This window comes from Nanorana parkeri, unplaced genomic scaffold, assembly GCF_000935625.1.
Source record: "Nanorana parkeri isolate BGI_ZX_2015 unplaced genomic scaffold, ASM93562v1 scaffold335, whole genome shotgun sequence".
Lineage (NCBI taxonomy): Eukaryota > Metazoa > Chordata > Amphibia > Anura > Dicroglossidae > Nanorana > Nanorana parkeri.
In genome coordinates this window covers 906,480-929,477 of record NW_017306603.1, presented here as the reverse complement: position 1 = coordinate 929,477, position 22,998 = coordinate 906,480, and the positions used below count along the sequence as shown (strand labels likewise).

Here is a 22,998-nt window from a genome sequence, read left to right as displayed (position 1 = left end):
CACTGCAAGGGTTAAGTGCTCATTTTGCCTGGGGAGCTAAAATAACAAAGTTCTACTCACCCGAAAACAGCGATCCCGGCTGGCCTATCCCCTCCGCTCCAGCGATGGCATGTCCCCTCAGTGTCCTTTTGTGCTATACACTGTGTATAGAACATGATGACTCACAGGGCCTTAGAATGCTGGAGCAAGGAGGGGGCGTGGCTGAAGGCATTGGTCTAAGAGCAAGCCGGGATCGTGGTTCGGGTCAGTAGAACTTTGTTATTTAAGCTCCCCCGCCAGAATGAGTGTTTAACCCTGTTCACGCCTTTGCGTTGCGGCCGTAATCACCTGTTGTGCAAAAAGGTGCAGGAGCAATTTTCGGGCGGTTGTGGTCCCATAGACCTCTCTATGCATTGAAGACCACGCGGTCGGCTCATTCGCCTAGGTGTGAACCTAGCCTTAGGTCTGACCCAGGGATTTCACTCAGCTGAAAAAGCTTGGTACGGCTTCCACCCGGCTTTGTCGATTTTTCAGTCAACTTTTGTTGAGCTGGGTGGAAAATGATTGGCCAAACAGTGACTGCCTCCTATCAGGTGCCTAAATACAATGGCCGGCAGTGGTGATCGCTCCATCCGTGGAATCCTTTGATTGTCTCTTGTGCAGCTTGCAGAGACTCAAGCCATGTATTTTTATTCCCCGACCAAATAGCCCAACATCTACTTAAACCTTAAACATAGTCCCCAGAGAAAAATTCCAGAAAAGTTGTACAATGAAAATTACCCGGTTTCCAGCACCCCTGTATATAACAACCAGGGGGTCCAGGTCAATTCAAAACTTTTTTTATTATCTTGGAGGATGCTGTGAAGTTTCTCATGGACCATAATCCACAACATTTTTTGTTTGACCAAGTGGAATGGAATTGTTGGTGTTTTCCAAGCCTGGCTATGGTTATTTTGGCTACCAACAGAAAGAAAGTAATTCATTTATCCAAAGCTTTAGACAGTCCTGGAATCGGGCAATTCAGCAACACATATTGGGGATCTCGTGGGAGTATTTTTACCTTTAGACTGATGACCTCACTTAGAGAGTATCTATCGCCAAAACTAGAGTATGGAGGATTCTTGCTGTCTTTGTCCCATTTTTTCTGATCGGTCATTCACTCGGCTGCCCTCAGCAGCTTTGTGAATAGACCCCTTAATTTCACTTCTTTTTCATGAGATGCAACAGGAAGTGAAGGTAATCCCCTTTATGACAGTGGTCACCAGAACAGGTATCTCCATCAGAAGATTCACTCTCATCTACTGTCCCATTGAAAGTCTTTTTGTCCATCACTTTGCTCTCGTGGTGACAATGGTCATCAGGACAAATAAAAGCTTTACATACACTTCAAAGGAGATCTGATCTGACTGTGATGCGTGCTTGTTCTGGGTCAGTGACTCACCGCAGGATCTGGTGAGGTTGGACAAGTGGAGGACTTTAAGATGCTTTCTGGGGGGAGAGGAGGGGGTTTTTTTCTAGCAAGGTCCTCTGTAAATAGCAAGTTTCCAACCATGGAAGAGGCTTGATGGCCCTTTGTGTGTCTTTTCAGGGCTCCATAGTCGTGGGCATTGATTATGACTGCCAGGAGAAGAAAGTGTACTGGACAGACGTCTCTGGACGTACAATCAGCCGAGCAGGCTTGGAGCCTGGAGCAGAACCAGAAGTCATCATCAGCACAGGTAACGTTTTGGCAATGAAATCCAAAAAACTATAACCCACAGCCGATGGACACTGCAAATTCATTTATGTAAATACAACTGTAAAGTAGATGATTGTAATAAGCTAACCCGTAGAAACATAATGAGAAGGATTTGATTAAAACTGGAGCAGTTGTGCAACCAATCAGCTTCTCTCTTTCATTTCCAAAACGTAACTGAACAAACTGAAAAGTGAAGCTGATTGGTTGCTATGGACAACTGCTCCAGTTTTGATCAAATCCCCTCCAATGAATTGTAATATTCAACTATGTATTATGCTTGTGCTACATAATGGCTGCCACCGTGTCCCTATGAACCCCTTTATGACCAGAGGTCGTTGAAGCCTAGATACCCGGACCAATCTTGCAGTGTCTGTATGTGTCGGTTAGTATCACAGTAACTGTATGACTCATTTACTTTACTACAGTGCTGGACAAATCCCAGAAGCCAGGTCGCCAATGCTCCTTACAAATTACAGCTGGCGCCTAACTTTTGAGGCTTCCTCTAGTTGTTGTCAATGAAGCTGGCCAGTGGCCCCTATACAAATCCTGCTGGTTCCTGGATTGGGCAGTCTGGCTTTTGAATCCTATATTAGTTTGTCCGTCCCTCGTTTACTTCATATTTTTATAAGGGCATCTGAGACCAGATTCAGGCTTTTGCAGTGAATTACAGCATGCATGTTGACGTGTGTTGCAGCAGGGCAGCATATTCTTTATTAATTTCGACCTTTAAATGGATCTACACTCTTTTCCCCACCACATCACCACACAAATCCTTACATTGAGGTGCATTTGGAATACCGTTCAAAATCAGTCGCGTTTACTGTGTGTTATTGCAATGCAGATGTGCGAGTCCGGCTTAGACTTCTATTTAATACAATGTTTTAATGAATATCTTTCTTAGGTTATTCAATATAGACTGAAGAATATGGGAATTTTTATTATTTTTTTTTTAACATTGTAACTGTATCTGTCAATATTGGTATTAAATAGAGGCACACTGCCACCTGTAGGTTTCAGATGCATCTGCAGGTTAATGGTTTATTTTGTGCATGAACCACCAATCTGTATGTGATCATCATAATTGACTGAGAACATTAATAGCCAGATTTGAGGCACTTCCTGCGTAAAAGCTTTCAGCAGTTTGGCAGAATTTACAGGAAGTTGATCTTATTAATGAACACATAACATGGATTTGCAAAGTTCCCGTGTCCTAGGTCCAGTTTAGAAGTGTATGTGATTTGTGAGTCATGATGTGTATAGGAAGTGCTGCATTCAGTCTATTAAGCTTTTGCGGCGATGTTTCTATTGTAGATCTGATAAGTCCGGAAGGCCTGGCCATCGACTATCTGCGGAAAACCATCTTCTGGACTGACAGCGGCACTGATAAAATTGAGAGCTCCCGGCTGGATGGGACAGGCAGGAAAACCCTGTTTGACACGAACCTGGTGAATCCCCGTGCTATCACTGTGGACTCTGTACGAGGGTAAGTAAAGCTGGCTGCAGCCATCGGATGTACACACACAATGTGACCATCTCACAGTAAGGTTCCTATACTAAACCAGCAGTAACCAGACTTCAGCCCTCCAGCTGCGGTGAAACTACCAATCCTATTACATTGCAAGAGTCTAACAGCCACATGCATGACTCCCAGAGGCAGGTGCATGATGGGATTTGGAATCACACCGCAGCTTGAGGGTCAAAGTTTGGCAACCCCTGTTAAACCATAGAGATGTTTCACTTTGCACTGCACGTGTGTGGTGTTGGAGGCAGAGCACATGCTGGGGGAACACTTCTGATGCCCAACAGAACAGAGGGAGGAGTCAGGGGTGGCGGTGGCCTTCGTAGTGGTTTTTGTAGCGAGGCCCTGCACAGCCTACAGGTATTGACTGGGAAAGAAGCAACAACTAAGCCGTGGTTTGCAATGTGCTGGGAATGCGGCAATGCTTCACAGATGAAGAAGTTGATTGCAATGGAACACAGATACTTATTGCTGTCTCTTGCCCCTCCATTGCTGTCTCTTGCCCCTCGCAGGAACCTGTACTGGACTGACTGGAACAGAGAGGCCCCAAAGATCGAAACCTCTTACATAGACGGCTCAAACAGGAGGATTCTGGTCAATGATAATCTTGGCTTACCCAATGGACTGACATTTGATCCGTTCTCCAAACAAATATGTTGGGCAGATGCAGGTACTCCTATTTAATGTAACACACCTTTTTTTGGGGGGGAGGGGGCGCGGTCGGGCGATGGGTAACCTAGCTTACGGTTTACTTTTTAGACAAATTTTTGATTCTCAGAATCTATTGTCGCCATTCTTCAGACTGTATGAAGGGGGATATCCCATCATATGTAAGTGAGCAGAATCCAGCAACCTACAAAGAGGTAAAAAGAGTAAAACGGATCCGGTGACACATTTCAGACTTACACCAGACCCCGGGAGTCATAGCTTGTTATGGTTGCTGTGACAACGGCTGGGCACACACCTTACAACCATCGCAAGACTTTTGTCTTGCGATGGTTGTAAGGTACTTAAAAAAACTTACGATCTGCCTATCTTGCATAGGCAGATCGTACTTGCGATGATCACAAGCCATGCCCCCTGAGGGGCGGGCTTCCGATGACCGCAATGCCGAACAGGCAGTTGGCGCTTGCGCACACCGGCCCGTATGGCTTTTATCGTACGAACATGCCACAAACCCGCCGAACATCGTACGATGCTCGGCGGGTTTTCGAACATGTCCGTAAGTTAAGTCATGCGACCTTACAGTAGTAGAGGTCGCACAGCTTCCACACACCTTACGATAATCGTACGATCGTGGGATTTCCCATGATTATTGTACGGTGTGTGGGGACCTTAAGACTGTGTGTGGAATCCTTGAAGATGAGCAATGGGCTGACTGCTTCTGGTTACACATGTACACGTGGAGGTCTGCAACAGATCAATCACTCAGAGCATGTTTTTAGGGCCCGTGTGTACTTGGGTAGTGTGACCAGTGTGGATACCAGTTATGAAAAGAAGAACTCTAGCCGCAGACTCTGGTCTTTGTTTATATCCAGTGCTGCAAGTCTCACTCTCCTGGCCTATGCATCACAGTGCCATAGACTTTTATAGGAAGGTCCCTCTGTACTGGACTGTATGCACAGGAGCAGTCAAGGGAGCGAGACCCATGGCACTTGAGGCCGCAGTCATTGGATCAAGGTGTGTAGGTATCTGCAGAGGGTGGTTTTGGTTAGGTCGGGGTAAAAGGGCAAAAATAAATAAATGCATTTTGTCTTAAAGGGCATTCATCTTTTAAACATATCTTCACGCTGGTCTCCTCAGGCGGTGGTGGTCCTTCTTGCTGGACTGCACAGTGCTCACATAATATTGTAAGGACCTCACTCTGTTCAGGAGCCCAGGGTGCATGGTGGATACACCCTCAGGGGATGTATACAGGACAGCCTCAGCTGTCATTCAACATGGAAGGCAGGCGGCGCAAAATATGGGCGCAGAAAGTCTGTGCTATAGTTCCTACTATTGAAACTCCCATCAACTGTTTAGTATGAAGGAATACGCAGCGTGTCATGTTTTGTTCATGGGGATAATTGTACAATATATATATATATATTTTTTCCCCCCCTCAATATAGGCACCAAGAAACTAGAATGTATTTTATCCAATGGCAGTGGACGGCGCGTGATACAGAGTAACCTCAATTATCCCTTCAGCATTGTGGGTTATGCCAGTCACTTCTACCATACGGACTGGAGGAGGTGAGAAAGGAAATGGGAAATGACTATTTGCTTTAGATTTGATTCACAACTTTACCAAGTTCAAGCCAATCTGTCCCGTTCATCATTTTGTACAGATATTCTACCCTAAGTGTAGCACGCAGGTGATCAGCTTCAATAAACGACTTCTGGCTGACATCAGCTGAGCCCCACCATTTAATAATTCAATGCTAGAATCTTTGTAACCAGTGGGGACCCACAATGGACTAAGCTCCAAATCAGACAGATGTTTAGGCCCTGTGTAGGGCATGCTCCCCAGGCATATATAGACAAGCATGATCAAGGCACTTAGCAGAATGTGTGTCGATATACTTGACAGCTTCACATTAAAGGATCAGTTCACCCAAAACTAGTATTTACATTTTTTTGAGCAGATGCTGAAGAGACATTCAAGGGTTTATTAGCTCACCTTGGCCTTTAGAAGGAAAGTCTAACTCACCCCCTTGGATTCTTCATTTATTTGATATTACAGGAGTAGGGAATGCATGTCATGGAGCAGGAGCATTGATCCTCTATGGTGAGGCAGTACCTAGGGCAGGGAAGTCTCCTTAGTGGCGTCACTAAGTGCCGTATGAATCCAGCACACCAACTTGTTTGAAACGGATATAATCACTAATGGGTGACTGGCCTTTAAAAGAATTCCAGCAGACTACTGAGAACCTGAGTCTACACCTTCCTATCTGAATACAGGGGCTGACCATATGGTCACAGTTGCCATCACTGGAAGTGTAAGTTGACCTTTGCTCCTTAGCCAGGGCCCAGGGCAAATGTTACGATTCTGCAGTAGGCCTGTTGATTTGGCAATAACTTTTTCATTAAAAGTAATACATATACTTCTTTTTCTTTTTTTTGGACAAATACAGCTTTTGTACAGGGCACTGACTGGCAGTGCCCTGAGGCAACATGGAGCCTGCTTCCCGGCCAATCAGGAAGCTGGGGCGAGAGTCATTACCCGCTGCCTGGCTTCCTGATTGGCCAGAAGCTGGTTCCATGCTAACGGACGTGCTGGTATCAGTAAGTATAAATATTGGTATGTGATACAGTGCGTTCCAGCAGCTAACCGCTCTGGAACGCACCGTCAGTGGTGTGAAGAAGCCCTTAAGGGTGCATTCACACCAAAATTGGAATGTACTTGCAAGTCAACAGCGGGACGGTTGACTTGTCGACAAGTTTTTCTTGTGTTGCGCTGAAGAAAAAAAAGTATGCCCCTTTTTTCTCTCCCAGAGCAAGATACAGCGATGCAACGCTGCTCCCCATTCACTCTTCATTGTCTTTGCATTAGCCTCCATTAAAAAACAGATGGCAACACAACAGATCCGCTGTGAATGGGGCCTTACAGGCAAACAAACGTGAGGAGGGGAAAGGAAGGACGGGATGTACTACACATGCCCTAAGCTGTACTTTGGCCATGCTACACAGCTGAAAAACAATCAATCATTCTCCACAACTAGTAGAGAGACTTTGTGACAGTGCTCACCTCATGACCAAGGGAGCAAAGTCACCTCTCCCCCTCTAGTGTCCCCCAGCAGCCAACATTGGGCATTCTGATGTCTGCTGCAGAGGTGGAGGGAGGTTGCTTCCCCAGATGTAGCAGATATTATGCGCTGGCTATGAAGGAAGAATAAGCTGTAGCGGTGTGCATCAGTAGGGTCAGGGGAGTACACACAGACACAGTCACCCTCGCCTGAATGGTTAAAGTGAAAGTGTCTTTGAACATGGGTGCTAGTTGTAAGTAACAGACATGCTGGTCTGCTAAATGCTCAGACTCGGCAAACATTTTGGTGGCCCCCGGCCGACATTCCCACATCCTGTACAACAGATAAGAGTAATATTCATCAGACATACATTCACTTCCAGACTTACCGGATCAGACTTGGCTTCAACTTACCTGCCATTCACATCCTTTTCTGACGTTTTAAACTTCAGAACCTTTCAGGTTTTGCCAAGCTGGCCGGCCCCACATTTATATCAGAAACCTCACCCACATGTATTATTCGTGCTGCCTCATATCAGAGAACTTTGGAACTCAATTCTTCTCTTTTTTCCAGGGATGGAGTGATATCCATACATAAAGACAATGGACAGATCACAGAGGAATATCTCCCAGAACAGCGATCACACCTCTATGGAATAACAGCAGTGTATCCATATTGTCCTTCTGGTGAGTCACCATTGTGTACTGTGCACCCCTCACTTTGCATCTACAGCCTCAAAGGACACCTAATGTTTTGTCTAAGTAACAGGACACAATGTGGGTAAAGTGTCAGGAGCGGGTAACTAGAATACTTTATAGCTAGTAACAGTCACATTCAGCTGAACTTGTTACATAGTTAGTCAGGTTGTAAAAAGACAAGTCCATCGAGTGCAACCTATAGAGATATTGTAACGTTGAAGAGCCTGTTCACACCCTATACAGTGCGTTCCAGCACAATTCACTGCTGGAACGCACTGTATTGCATCCCGGCCAGCTCCCTGCGTTCAGGGGTGGAGGAGGCATGCAGCGCATTGAAGTCAATGGCACTGCAGCCATGCCCCCCACCCGCAGTGTGATCGCCTGCACGAGAGTATGTGGCACGAGTGCCTGCGTTCTTCTTGTGTTGCGCTAGAAAAAATGCTGCAACCAGAAAAATGCTGCAACCACAATTTTTTCTGATCGGACTGGACGCAGGCATCCATGTGCTGCGTGTGGCTGCGGTGCCATTGACTAATGCACCATGGCAGTGCATTAAAGTCAATGGCACTGCAGCCATGCCCCCCCACCCACACCAGCATTCAATACAGTGCGTTCCAGCATTGGACTTGTGCTGGAACGCACTGTATATGGTGTGAACAAGCCTGAAGGCATTTTATAGCTTATCCAAGCCACTTCTTTAGGTCTGATGCGTGTCAGGAAAATGCCCCCACATTTCTGCGTTAAAGGGGTCTGTGCCGCCTGTATGGATAGAAATGTCGGGGTATTCCCCGACACTCATCAGAACTATAAACTTGGCAAAAGGCAGGAAATGTCTTCAATGTTACAGAAGTCCAGATTAATGAGACTAACCACTGCTAGCTGTACCCTGACCTGGATCATTGAGAACCTTCACAGATATAAATGCTTTATCTTTGTTCCAGACCAAGCTGGTTTAGGACTGTCAGGTACAGACCGGTCCCGGTAATCAGAGTTACAGATCAGTATCATTCGTTGCGTCAGTCCTGGGACAAGCAAACTCTGTATTATTCTGGCTTACAGCACATGACAGCGAGCAACCTCACCGCATCCCAAAACTTGTGACCAGGGGCAATCCCAGTGACAACATACTTTGTCAGAAACAAAAAGGAAAACCATTAGGGCCAATTCGCACCCCGTTTATTTGACTGCTGCAGTCAAAATACATCGCAATGCTTCCCTATGGGCTTTCTTCATACCATTGCAGTGTGAATTCAGCACAAGAAAGCCCATAGGAAAGCATTGCAATTTATTTTGACTGCAGCAGTCAAATAAACGGACTGCATATGGTTGACAAGCTGTATTGAGTACTTTATTCCACCAAACAGCAATTATACTTTAAAAACTCTGGATCTCCTATTATATTTTATTCAGTCTCCACGCCAAGGCCATTTATGAGCCAAGCAAGTGCGTCTTCGGTCTCATGCACATCCATATGGCGTGCATGCCCCTGCAGAGACCTGCTCCTGGGAAGGACAGGTGCAGAGTGTAATTGTGTGAAGCCACCTGTACATACCTAAGAGGACCAGGTGCCCGCACTTGGACACACACCATGTGAATGAGGCCTTACTACTGCACTCTGCCATGAGTAGGGGTGGGCAAATGAATATGGAATCAGGAAGCCAGCAGTATTTACAATGTATCAAAACTGGGAGCAGTTGCCTATGGCAACTAATCAGCATCTCTCTTCGTTTGCTGAGGTAAGGTTTGAAAATGAAGAGAAGCCGATTGGCTGCCATGCACAGCTGCTCCAGTTTTGATAAATTCCCCTCAATATGGTTAAATAACAAATATTGTTTTCCCGAGTACAATAAAAGTCATTGTCATATTTGTACATTGCAGGAAAGAAGTGATGCGACGATAGCAAAAGGCCAATACCGCTAAAGGAGGACTTTCCTCCCCCTTTCGTCTCTGGCTCCGTTGAGAAGGATCGAGAAGCAGAAGGACGAAATAAAAGCGACACATAAACCAGAATGAAAAAAAAAGAAAAAAAAATATGAACAAATTTCCTTCCAAAAAAATTTATAATGTGTAAAGTTTTTTTTACCTCAATTTTTACTACTGTATTTTTTAAAGAAAATGTTTGTACCTGTAAAGATGAATAAGATGCGTCCATTAACCGGATCAGCCGCAGAGATGTGAGAGGCATTGTAACAAAACAAAAAAAGGAAATCTCAGGCTGAAGGAGGTTAATTTTAAATCTGTATCGTGTTTACTTTTTTAACTCAAAGATTTTAATGGTGCCGAATTTTTTTTTTTTTTATATCTAATTTTTTAATCTCTTAATTATGTAGATTTCAGTTCATATTATAAACAAGATGTCTACTGTGAAATAGCTAACTGTATATGGCTGTGTCCTACCTATACCAAAACCCAACCAGCTATCGAGTAACTGTACCCCATTCACACCTTCAGAAACCGCTGTACAATCAAACACTTCACAGGTAATTCCAATAAAACATCCTTTTCCTTTACGGCTGGGTTCCTTATTACTGGGGTCAGATTAATACGGATTTGCCAGCTAGGGGTGTGCTGGGTATTAAAGTGAACCTGACAAGGGCTTGAACGTTTCTAAGGTGGCAAAAAAGGTTCCTTCAAGAGACGGCTTTAAAATAGATTTCCCTTTTTTACTACAAAGTTCACTTATTTTTCTCCCCTTTTCATTCTCCACAGATGCAAAATTCAATCCAACGGTTGTGTTTGTTTACATTCAGTGCCGCAAGTCTTCTCTACCCCACGCCCCCCCCATGCCACCTATAAATTATAGCCCCATACACTTCAATAGTCTGAGGTGGCCCCATCTCCATCCTCAGGACACAGCCTTACAGAAGTCTATGGAGGCACTAATGCACTGATGTGGCCATGACAGTGAAGACTAAAAGCTGGCCATACACCTAGAGAGCCCGAGGAAATGGTGGTTTTGGCAGAATAGACATGCAAAGCCTCTTGCTAATAGATTTTTTTTTAACATGGTGTATGATGGGGAAATCATACTGTATGCGTAGCTCTTTGTAGAACAGAACCTGATTGGTTCAAATTTTCATTTTCTGGAGGTCTAACCTACACAAGAGAATTTCACTGGCTGTCGTGCTGCTAAAATCACTTTTGCTTAGATTATCTGCAGATGTTCTATGGTCAGATGGAAAAAGTGCAACAGATTCCTCCATCTACGCTAAGCTGTGTGTATGGAGGAATCTCCCGCTGGGCCGAGCTTCAGTGTCTTGCCAGCCGGCCCTGCTGGCTCTCCAAACACCTGAATAATGCCTGCATCCAATCAGATTGTTCAGGTATTTGTACGCACCTCATATGAAAAATTAGGGTGTGCGCCATTTCTCAGTGAAATGCAGTTACATTCTGGTGGTGCATTGCCATTCATTTTGAATGACACCCCAAGAGGTGTATGTTGTGTTGACGTGCATTGCAGTACTCCATTCTCAGTATCTTGCGGTTTCCAGAATTGTTCACTACACGTGTACGACAGCCTGTGTACTCTACAACAACAAAAGGTGCTAGGAGCCCGAGGAAATGGTGGTTTTGGCAGAATAGACATGCAAAGCCTCTTGCTAATACATTCATTGTAAATGGGCCACATAGGATGTACGCTCCGGCATGCTACAATCAGATGTGAATGGGCACTAAAACATCCCATTAATGAATTCCACCTTTGGATTCTGTGAAGAGACCTGGAAAACATTACCTATGTAGTCGCCCCAGAAGACAAGTTTGAGAAGCACTGTGGGGGTTACATCTCAGAAATAGACAGAGAAGTGTTGTGAAACAAACAGGAAGATTTTTTATTTTACCTTGTTACAACTATACAAGGGGAGGAGCTCGGAGCCGCATGCTGGCCGTTTCCTGGATGAAGGTACGAGGGCGGCGGGAGGCAATAATTGGCTCTCATCTGCCCACTTTGCCCAGTCTGTGGTCAGTCTTGGGATCGGCAATAATTGCCTGAACAGCTACAATCGCTTCGTTGATCTTGGTCTGAAGTTCTCGGAGTTCTTCAACATGAAGTAATCTCAGGATTCTGGCGGCATCGTTTAATACGGCATCTAATAGACATACATGGAATAGAAGGGGGTTTAGGTCAGCATGGAGCAGGAACTCCAAGGGTACAAAGTGTATATATGGTGACTTTAGCTGGACATGGTCTAATCTGCTTCCAGTCCCTTTTACTGTGTACATATTCATCCGGTCCTGGAAGATGACCACCTTACAGGTGCATCAGTACCTATGCTTGCATTCTCCTTGTAAATTTTTGAGTTGTCACCAGAACAGGAATAGGGTTAAAAGCTAATAGGGACACCTGTTCCAGTGACAATTGTCTCAGAGGAGATTTTACGCATGTTGGACAGATTTGCACTTACTTCCTGTCGGGTTTACTGAACAGGAAGAGCTGAAAAATCTTTTGACTGGGACCCAGATGGCAAAAAAAAAAACAATCCTGCATTTACAATTTGCTAAACACACTACGGTATATATTTTATATAATTATATTAATATTAAATATTAATATTGTTATTATTAAAAGAGAAGAAGCAGTCCTTACCTCCAGTATCAAATCCAAGTGTGTGTTTATCCAGGGCGACAGGAAGACCCTGCAAAGAAAGATGTTCTCGGTTATACACTGTAGACATAACAGGCAAAAGAGTCCATAATCTTTGAAATGTGCTCAGAGATAATAGGCGTGACCTACCAAACGTTTGTATCCAGTGCTTTGACACAGTACTCTTCTATCCTAAGGCTAATAAAATAGGATTTTCCGCCGGCACCATAGAGCAAGTCTGACAGCATGAGATTCAGCAAGTGCAAAACGTTTTCACAGATTGACAAGGAAGGAAGGTGGGCAGCCGGGACCAGACACATGGGAAGATGCAGATGATTGGAAGAGCAGATCTTTTATTTCCTTATAGAATAGATGCATATGGAAAATACATCGGAGCAGACGGAACACAGACCCTGCTGTCAGATTTCGGGGACTTAACGATCATAAAGAGGAAATGAATAAAACTGAAGTGCAATTTGCAGGACTGGCGGAGCTGAAGGCTTGTGTTCATGAGCAGCCAACGTCTATACATTTAGGATTTCACCAATTGCTGTGTTGCATCCTCTAATCAGCCTTTCCTTATCCCTTGTGAAGCACAACAGTGGTAACAGGACCAGTCAAGGTTCCGAGTCAGTGATGGGGCCATTCCCGCAGTGCCAGGGCAGACAGACATTCAGTGAAATGCTGCAAACTTGCGCTCTGCCCTGGAACTAGCACCACCTTTGGTACCAAAACAAATGCCTCCAGCACCAGATGGCTGCATTGGATGTCGCAGTTAATAGCCGCCCTTATCTGGTCATTATTTTCTTCTGGCAGCGCCAAGAGTCTGCTACGACTACCGTAATGCAGGGGTAGGCAAACTCTACCCTCCAGCTGTGGTGCAAATACAAATCCCATAATGCATCTGCCTCTGGGTGTCATGCCTGTGGCTGTCGAGTCTTGCAATGCCTCGTGGGATTTGTAGTCGTAGCACAGATGGGAGGTCTGCAGTTTATCAACCCCGGATTTATAGCTATGTGACATTTTGCAGTAATGAGCCGAGTCCCTGATCTGAGAAACGCCTCTGTTAACCCCTCATAATGATTGATGGGTTAAGTCCTTGCCCAAATAACAATCCCCATGTTCCATTACTATGCACAACCCTTCCTCTTGTCCACTTTTCCAGCACGACTCATCCACAGCCATAGACACTGGGATTAGTCATGTTCCCACGCATGTCAGTACATCTCCAGTCTATGATTTATTACATTGAACAAACATTTGTCTGGAGCTCTTGGACAGCGTGGACATAAACAAATCTTTAAATGGAGGTTATATGAACACTATAAAACAAAAGCACGCCGGATCAGAACCCTTCCAATACAGAGTTCCACATCCAAGGACATGTTTAAAATAGATGCAGTGGGAGTCGAGGTGAAGACACAATAGGATATAGCAGGAAGGAGGAAGCTGGAACACAAACACCGGTTACCCCTCTCTCAAACTCTTGGGCTACTCCTTGTTCATCTTAAAACAAAAAGATTTATATCAGCATGAACCCCTGACCCCCATCCTGTCCTCTCACTATGGCATGACCTGTCCCTCTGTGGTCAGATGTGGCCATCTGGGGGAGATGAGCGTAGAGGACAAAGCAACGACTGGCCAGCTCTGCCTAAATATCATAAGCCCCTCGCAGATCACATGACTAATGCCCAGGACCTCTGATCGCATGAAGGGTCACCACAAGTTATAGAAGGCTTCATCATTGCAATGGGGCAGGATAGCCCAGATGTGCTGGGGGTAGGGATGCACCCATACCGGTATTTCAGTATAGAGTACCGATATTTTTTTTCCGGTACTCGCCGATACCAAAAGTCCCAATCAGAAAGCCGGGCGCCGCATCATTACACAGTGCCTGGCTTCCTGACGGGCCAGCTTCCGACCAAACAGAAAGCCAGGCAGTGCGTCATTACACCTCATGACGTGACGAGAGCATGGAGCCGGCTTCCCAGCCAATCAGGAAGCTGGGCAGCGTGTAATGACGCGCTGCCCGGCTTCCTGATACCCGAAGTATCGGGCTAGGCATGGGAGCATTTGGCGAGTACCAGTGCATCCCTAGCTGGGGGTGTTCAGTCCGGTGTATTTACAATAAACAAGTTCATTCAATAAGACAGTACGCACCATGACACAGGGATCTGGTTTCTGTACGTCAAGAAAGATTAATTGTGATTGGCTGCTCTGGTTTTCACAATATTATTGGTCTTATAATAAAAAAATAAAGGTTTTATTAGCTTGGTTGAGATTTTACTAAAGCCACACAAATCCCCCCAATCACAGCCTGTGTGGCCTCTTCCTCAGCAGTTTATAGCAAAGCAGATGAAATGGGAGCTTCCCCTGTCCTGATCCTGGATGAGCCATGTTGTCTACTTGTATGGCACACTGTAGATGACATGGATAGACGCTGTGTGTAAGGGAGTCATGTCCTCAGCTGCTTCCCCATTTCATCAGATTAATGTTTTAAACAGAATATTGTGTTTTTAATTACACAGGTCACGACACAATATAGAGCAAGGCAGTGTCATGTCAGCCCACATCTGTGTCCTCTGCTCATTAAGAAAATTCCTCCTCTGGGGTACAAGTCATCACCTGCTGGCTGCAAGTGGTAAATATGAACTTTTCAAAATACACCTTGGAGTGCAGAGAGCCTCTGATGCCTGGAAATCGCGCCACCCCTACCCGAAGTGACATCACACGGTCAAGTGGGTGGAAGTGCTGCACATGAGGCACCGACCGGTTTAGAGGTCCACCGCCAGTAGCCCACCAGGGGGGAAATGCGATTGGCAGTCATGACCCTCTCTAGGGAACAAAAAAAGACCACGGAACCAGGCCTCCTCTTGCCTGTACGGAGGAGGGGCTCCGGGACCAAGGCAGGAGATCAGCTTAGAAAGAGCCTGAAAGATCACAAGCTACAAAAGGCAATGCGCCTCCTCCGATAGAGGAAACACAATAACTGAGGAGAATGCCCAGAGGCGGTCCCTTTATTTATAATTGGGTGACGCGTTTCCTGTGAAAGAGGAGGAGCCTATGTCTCACATGCCGTCCTGCAAGATGACTAGGAAAAAACAGAATATCTCAGTCACATATTACAAGCCATGTCGTCTCTGCACGCACATATCAGAAGACGGACTTTGGTAATAAGAAGAGGAGAACTCGGAAGCATCTTACCTCTTTCGAACTGTTGGATTTTGCAATGGCTTCTGGAGACAGTCGTTCTTGGACGAGAATTCGTATTGCCTGTGTGATAAGACGGGAAGATCTTTACAAACCAGAAGAACGTTCAATCCAAAATCAATGTATAGAGAACTTTGTACCTGCAGAATGTCGACGTTCCTTCAGCATCCTCCACCTCTCTGGGCTCAGAGTGCTGGGAAACGCCCGGAATTATTACCTTTAGGCTCGGCTCACATCTAGAGTAGCATTCACGCACTTTTGTTCTCTGCGTTTGCTGGGCATCCCCATTGATTTCAACGGGTCCCTATATGCGTAACCAACACGAAAAAGTAGCGCATGTAGCAAAATCTGCGACATGCATTCCACATTTAACACTCGCAAAGGTGGAAGACGAACATGCGTACTGCTGCCCACCGTTGGGGTGCCATTAACTAGCAATAGCAACACAAGCGGGTTCTGTGTGAGTTTTGCAAACGTGCGTCAAAATGCGCATTTATTTTTTGCGTGTTCCTGCAACGCTTAGGTGTGAACCGAGCTAAGGTGGAAGACGAACATGCGTACTGCTGCCCACCGTTGGGGTGCCATTAACTAGCAATAGCAACACAAGCGGGTTCTGTGTGAGTTTTGCAAACGTGCGTCAAAATGCGCATTTTTTGCGTGTTCCTGCAACGCTTAGGTGTGAACCGAGACCAACAGGTTTACAGCAACAAAAGATTTTTTTTTCTTCTCAGCGGCACAAGCATGTCATGAAGACTTGCTCCTGCAAATGAGTTTGTTTACATGGCGGGATTAGTACAGCTCCCACTCTACTTACTTGCCACTCCATGTAAGTGCTACAGATTTTATAGATCCAAGTGGGTGCAGCCGTACTCCACCCAGCTTCACCTTCAGGCTATGCACAATATAGACAGTGCCTGGGGAGGGGGGCAAAGACACGCCTGCAGTGCTGGAGTCTATAAAACCTGCAGCGCTTCATCAGAGAAGCCTGGGCTTGTAAACAACTAATTTACATAGTATATGAGGTTGAAGACAGAGGTCGATCAAGTTCAACCTATAGCGTGTATGCATGTGAAATTTGCAGGATACAGAGGTATGTCTGCATGACCTGGATCTGCTACTAAGAAAATGGAACCTGTTAAGATGATTGTGCCTGGAGTTCGACTTTAAAGGGAGATTTCAAAGCTACCCTTGCAATCTCTGCATAGCAAGGGTTAACATTCGCCTAAATAACAACTATGCTTTAACCTATACTAGGCCTTCTGGTATAATAGGTTTCTTACCTGCCTGTCTGGAATGATCCTCACAATGTACATCAAGCTGCGCACTCCCAACCTAGTGTACAGGTTCAACATATGCCTCGGTGAACAGAGTCCTGCATATGCGAGGGAGTCAAGTAATCCCGGCACGGCCAATCAAGATGACCAAAGATCCCAAACCCAGAAGACCGAGTGAAGGGGTTTATGCCAGTAAGGAAATCTGTGAACCTTCAACACATTTATAAAACACAGCGATGTGCCTTACAAACGTGCACTGCACACTGCTGACGTCTGGGGGTGCGAAGTCAGTGAAGCAAAACAGTAAGCAAAAGGAAGTTGTTAAAAAAAATTAAAAAAACAAACAATTGCGGCAGCAGAGAGAACAATGTGATTGGAGAGGGTGACCCCTCAGTCACAAGACCAGGTTCTCCTTCAAATCATGGAGTTCAGACCGCTGCATTAAGCACAAGAACACTGTAGGATATGTCATCTTTATTAATGGATGGGCCACAGTATGCGGCATCCCTGTGAAGTGCAACGGAGAGCGGATATCGTTATCTGTTTTCCATTATAAACAAGCCCCTAAATGATGTCATCACGCTGAACGCTGAAGTGCTCCTTTGTCTACACATCGCTTTACTCTTCACTTACCATGTTCAAACTAATAAACCTATAGGCCACCCCAACATTATCTGGCTGTGACCACCTTCTAATATAGAACTATCCTGCAAGTTTCTTCATCTCACAGTATGATGAATCCTGCACAGAGATTGGCTGTGAGCTCCAGCTGCATAGGACAAATAACACACTATGCTCCAGTGCTCCATAACCACCCTTTTGCCTCCTTAGGGGTACCTACAATGAATTCCTCTCTGTAAGTAGTTCTCGGCTTCTCTGTGTATTTGCTCAGGAATGTCAAACAACATCAGCAAAGGTAGCTACTGGGTACAGCTCCGCATGCTCATTAATGACACTTTCCTGTGTGATTAAAGCAGAACTGAAATAAGAAAACTGCCAGCAGACGAGCTCTTTATTGCAGAGGAGACATGCTACGTCTTTTCTCCAATAAAACAAACTTATCGGTCTACTCGCGATCTACTTCTGAATAAGCACATGCAGCTTCCTGTACAGTCTCAGCATCTCTCATGCCATAATGAATGCCTGGGTGCATGCACAGGAGTTCCCTCATTCCAGCCTGGCCAATCAAACTGGAAAAAGGGGTGAAGATGTGACCGAGGGGAGAGGAGTATGGTTCCACTTTAACTCTTCTACAGTAAACTTATCATAATGGAGTAAACAATGCAGTTATCATTCAGAGATGAGTCGCTTCTTACTTTAAGCATCACCAGATAATCATCATGTCTCTGGATCTGCAGGAGGTTCGCTAAGGCCATCACTCCAGCTTTGAAATCTGGGTTGTTCACTGAGAAGGAAGAACAAGACAGACAATACAGAAGTAAATATCACAGCGGCTGGCAAAGTGAACATGAAGAGAATATGTTAGTAAATTATAGCTTTGAATATTGAAAAGGAAACTTGAAGCCCACCCAACCCCCTATAGCACACTGGTCACCAGGCCCTTAAGAAAAAGGACCTGAACTCTGTAAACTGTGTCCACAAAAGCTACTAGAGGGCAAAGGACACCCCACCAGTATTACATGTGGTCTGCCTGGCAGCTGATCTTTTCCCTGTTATTGGCTTGTCATGACTTGCTTTATACGGTGTCTCTGTGGGGAGGCAGCCATCTTGGTAAAGTCAGGGCCTTGCCTCCTCATGTCAGAGCTGCCCCTAATGACTGATAATCTGATGACTGGGGGGGTAAGAATAGATGAAGCAGAAGCAGGGAGATCCTTGCACTGCAGGTCCTCAAGTACAGTTTCCTCTCCAGCAAGGAGAACCGTGAACGGCACATTAGTGACTTCATCAATTCTCACTCCACATCTGGTGAAGCTTGCAGTCAGGGGCAGATGATGTTACACTGCTGATATACAGCTTAAAGTGACATTAAACCCTCAGATTTCTTAACATAAACCAATACTGTAATGTGTGCCTTACTGTAATCCATGGTAGTTTCTCTTCTCTTTGCTGCTCTTCCTTTTAAATCATCATATCTTCTCATGCTAGGGGAGAACTTCCCTTTGCAGCTGAGTGCCTCTTCCTGTAGTGCTGGCTCATGTTGTGAACCTGCACACATACACCATGTAGCCATTCCAGAGACAACGCAGTCTGCTGCAAAACAGAAGTTCTGCCCAGCATGAGAAGAGATACGGATTTAAAAGGAAGAGCAGCAAAGAGAAGGGAAACAACCATGGATTACAGTAAAGCGCACATTACAGTATTGGTTTATGTTAAAAAATCTGAGGGTTTAATGGCACAGGAACGGCCAGGCACAGGAACTGCACGGCTATTTTTCAGGAAGAATTCCTAGATTCCATTATACTGAATATACTAGGTTCTCCAGTTTTTAAAGCAGCTCCAAAGGCTTCATTACTTTCTAAGGAGCCGACACAGAACAAGTATACAGATTAGAAGTGTTACCTTTAAGCTGACACTTCAGGAAAATGTGTTAAAAGTCCATAAGAAAGCAAAGCAACTCGCATTTTCTAAAAGTAATGGCTGCTGCAACTTTCTCAGCTGCGGGTTTCTTTTTATTAGGAAATATGAAATGCTACAGAGGAACATGTTATATTTACCATTTGCAGACCACCAACAACTTTCAGGACTCAGAGAAAAGAGATCAGATTCCACACACTGCCAAGTAAGTCTTAGGAAGGACAGACCATCCCTCCAATCTCCTTGCAGATTAGAAGGAACAGCCATTTCTTAACAGGTTTGACCAGCTCTGTTAGAACATTCATCAACTGAATTCATTCACACAAGCAGCACATACCATCCAGGTTTATTAATGGCTCCACACTCTTTGTGGCCTCCGTGTTCAGTGGCTTTGCATCCTGGTATTTAGCAGCTTGGGGGAAAGAAAAAAAATTTCACCATTATTACAGTAGAATAGAGATGAGGAGTACAACAGGCTCTGAAGCCGCTCCCTTGCATAAGTACAGATGCTCCTCGAGTTGCAATCAATCGAATTACAATTTACAATGGAGTTTACTGTACAATACACTCCCAGTTATATGGCACCCACGGATCGGTAGGCTCCGGATAACTGTAGTTTCTGGTTGTTTGAGAGGCAATAGTAATTCTCAAGTAACAAGGCACAGAGGCGCTCCGCTTCCCTATTCACTTGGCGGCTTGCTTCCACAGCCGGCAGGTGAATGTACGCAGGTGAATGTACACAGCCGGGGTCTATAGCAAGACTGCTATTGGCTATTGAAAATTCCAACTGCAGGCTGGCTATTGATCCCACCTACTGAGCAGAGCAGACCTGAGAGAGAACTTCTCTCTCAGGCCCACTCCTCCTCTTAGTGGGTGGGGATTCAATAGCCAGCCTGCTATTGGCTATGGCAATTTGAAAAAACCAATAGCAGTCTTGCTATTGATTCCCATTGTGTAATGTCTGCTGCTGACAGCGGCAGTACAGTACACAAGTAGACTCCTTGGTTTACAATATTTTTGGGTTACGATGGATTTTCCAGAACGTAACCCGAGGAGGAGTGTCTGTACATTGTATTGTTCATCCGCCAAACTAGTAGCTGTATCTGCACAGCATGTTCTGTGAGGTGTGAGCTCTCGATGCAACTCATTCTGAATGCCAGCCCAACAAACTTAACCAGCCCCATCTCCCTGGGAAAGGAACAGGGCATTAGCTTTAGAACTGGCAGGCTGTTTTGGTTGTGCAGCCATCATCTCAATCTGGGCAATATCAATTCTTACTCTAAAACTAAAGCTGGCCATACACTGCTCAAACTTCGGTGTCTGGAGTCATGCCGTGCCGACCAGTGTGTGCCTCCAGCGACACCCCACTCTTCAATAAAAGCCAATATATTATTTCACTTATGTCAAAGTAGCCGGTCCAAAAATTCTCAACCAAAACAGTGGCTGATAATCAGCCGCAGCCAAAGCTTGTGTATTCTGAGAGTGACACAACATGACTTTCAGAATACAATAGCCAGACGGGGGAAATGAAACCTTCTTAATCTAAGTGTATGGCCAACTTCAGGACACACATCACTGCCACAGACTATCAAGAGGTCTTTAAGACCCAAATCCAAACTAATTTCAATAAAGTTCTCGGTACTCAGGAATGGCAGGATAGGACGACAAAACTCTCAAATGTTTCCATGAATAAATTCTGGGTGGGGGCAAATGATACATTTAGGTTCAGGCAATACTTCATCCCGACCAGAACAGCAAAGATTGTTCCCCAAGCCCCCTCCAGGCAAGTGTTTTTCCCCATAGTTCTCTCAAGGGTCACGTGAGGACATATACTAGCGTCCTCCTGTGACCCAAAGCTCAGCATTAGCGAGCTATATAGTGAGCGCCGCAGCCGGGACGAATCCCGACAATGCTGTCGCGATCCACCCAGCTGCACGAGCGACAGCGGGCTCTGCCTATCTAGAGGCAGAGCCAACTGTACCCACCCCCTCCCCGGTCCATTCCTCCAGTCAGCACTGGAGGATCGGAGAGGGAAGGGAGGGAATCCATGCGGCGACTGACAGTCACCGCAGGGAGGTGATCGGGAAGTGAGTGAGCAATGGTATGTGTTCGCTCACTTCCCGATCTATAGAACCGACATGCAACGGTTTCATTGTCACATGTCGGTTCGAACTATGAGGATGAGTGATTTTCACTCACCTCATAGTTCTCCTTTAAGTTCAGGCAATACTTCATCCCGACAAGAACAGCGAAGGTTGGTGCTCAAGCCTTCTTTAGATGTTTTAGGAGGATGCTCACCAAAAGGAAATAAGACCCGTATCTGGTAGTCCTGCCATAAGATCCAGGAATTCTAGATTGGTGTCTATTCTACAAATTGAGATGAACCTAAAAAACCCCTTTGAAGTTTTGTTGAGTAGCAGTTTCCCGGAGTTCCTAAAGGGACCGGTAGACTTATCGCCTATATTTTTTTGGCATCCCCATAAAAAAAAAACAAAAAAAAAAAGCAAGCACTGGAAGAAGTCTGCCGTCTTGTCTTGTTACCATTTGTTTATGATATAAGTGTGTTCAGCTCACAACCTGGAAATGCACTTTGCTTACATCTATTTATAAGACAACAAATTGTAAATAATAAAACAAAAATAATATTATTATATTGTCCATCTAATATTGTGCCTTTTGTTTGCTACTAATGGTTCTCTCTACTTTAAACTGATGAGTTATATTTGTACATTTGGCCCTACGAAGGACATGTTTATTATGCTGCTATGCGAGTCACACTTTGTACTTTTGTTGACTTCATACTTTGCACCTCAAACTCGATATAAACACTGAAATATAAAGCCCAAATCCAGCCAAAACTATTCATCTTTGAATGGGAGAGGAGTGGAACCTCAGTTAGGTTTGAGCGCTGCCAGTGGCTCCCCTCACTTCCTGTTCCTGTCACACCAACACAGGAAATGAAGGAAAGGGTGTCACTGATATAGGAAGACAAACAGTAAAGTAAACCTGAGAGGTTCTAATCCTTTCCCATTGTATAACAGTGGTATATGTTGCTATGTCCCAGTTGGAGAGATTAACCCTCATCACGTACTGGCACTCAAACAGGAAGCAAGATGAAATAACCCCAAAAAGGAGACACACGCGGGCTCCAACATTCCACACTCAATCCAAAACTGAAAAACTATCTCAATAAAGAAGGCAGATCACCATACTTACCGTTATCACCATACTCGAGGCGTACCGCAAGACCCAGAAGCCAGTCTATTGCTTCCTGACGCTCCGGTACACTGAAGGGGCACGAGACATCTTTCAGGTACTGGGGAGAGAATATCAAATGATTAGGGGTCACATCCATGAAGCAGAGAGGAATACTTTTGTATATCACACACACACCTTGTTATGTGACTGACTGTTAGGTCGGAGGATTCCGCCTTCTTGATTTTCACTCAGCCTCATAATCTAAACCGACCTGTGACAATGAAACTATCACAGGTCGGCTCAGTAGATCGGGAAGTGAGCAAACACATACCATCGCTCGCTAACTTCTCGATCTATCCTTGCGGAGGGCCGTGACTGTCACACACGGCTCCCTGTAGGGATTCCCCCCTTCCCTGTCCGATCCGCCAGCGCTGGCTGGCGAAACGGACGGGGGAGGGGGCGGGCACAGCTGGCTCTGCCTCTGGATAGGCAGAGCCAACTGTCACTCACGCAGCTGGGCGGATCCAGACAGTATTGT

General features: G+C 45.3%; 2 protein-coding genes across 2 annotated transcripts in view; one reads left to right on the top strand and one right to left on the bottom strand.

Moving 5' to 3' along the window:
- NID2 (nidogen 2) overlaps positions 1 to 9,651 on the top strand; it is a 64,095-nt gene extending 54,444 nt beyond the window's left edge. Inside the window, exons 16-21 of the mRNA XM_018558378.1 lie at positions 1,568 to 1,697; positions 3,029 to 3,200; positions 3,749 to 3,906; positions 5,347 to 5,470; positions 7,537 to 7,649; positions 9,540 to 9,651. Of these exons, the coding sequence (XP_018413880.1) occupies positions 1,568 to 1,697; positions 3,029 to 3,200; positions 3,749 to 3,906; positions 5,347 to 5,470; positions 7,537 to 7,649; positions 9,540 to 9,550 (708 nt within the window). The 3' untranslated portion in view covers positions 9,551 to 9,651. The remainder of the gene's footprint in view (positions 1 to 1,567; positions 1,698 to 3,028; positions 3,201 to 3,748; positions 3,907 to 5,346; positions 5,471 to 7,536; positions 7,650 to 9,539) is intronic.
- Positions 9,652 to 11,468: 1,817 nt separating this feature from the next.
- CUNH14orf166 (chromosome unknown C14orf166 homolog) overlaps positions 11,469 to 22,998 on the bottom strand; it is a 15,460-nt gene continuing 3,930 nt past the window's right edge. Inside the window, exons 3-8 of the mRNA XM_018558371.1 lie at positions 22,479 to 22,578; positions 19,600 to 19,674; positions 18,044 to 18,132; positions 15,448 to 15,516; positions 12,247 to 12,295; positions 11,469 to 11,749 (exon numbers count right to left, since the gene is read on the bottom strand). Coding sequence (XP_018413873.1) covers positions 11,595 to 11,749; positions 12,247 to 12,295; positions 15,448 to 15,516; positions 18,044 to 18,132; positions 19,600 to 19,674; positions 22,479 to 22,578 — 537 coding nt within the window. The 3' untranslated portion in view covers positions 11,469 to 11,594. The remainder of the gene's footprint in view (positions 11,750 to 12,246; positions 12,296 to 15,447; positions 15,517 to 18,043; positions 18,133 to 19,599; positions 19,675 to 22,478; positions 22,579 to 22,998) is intronic.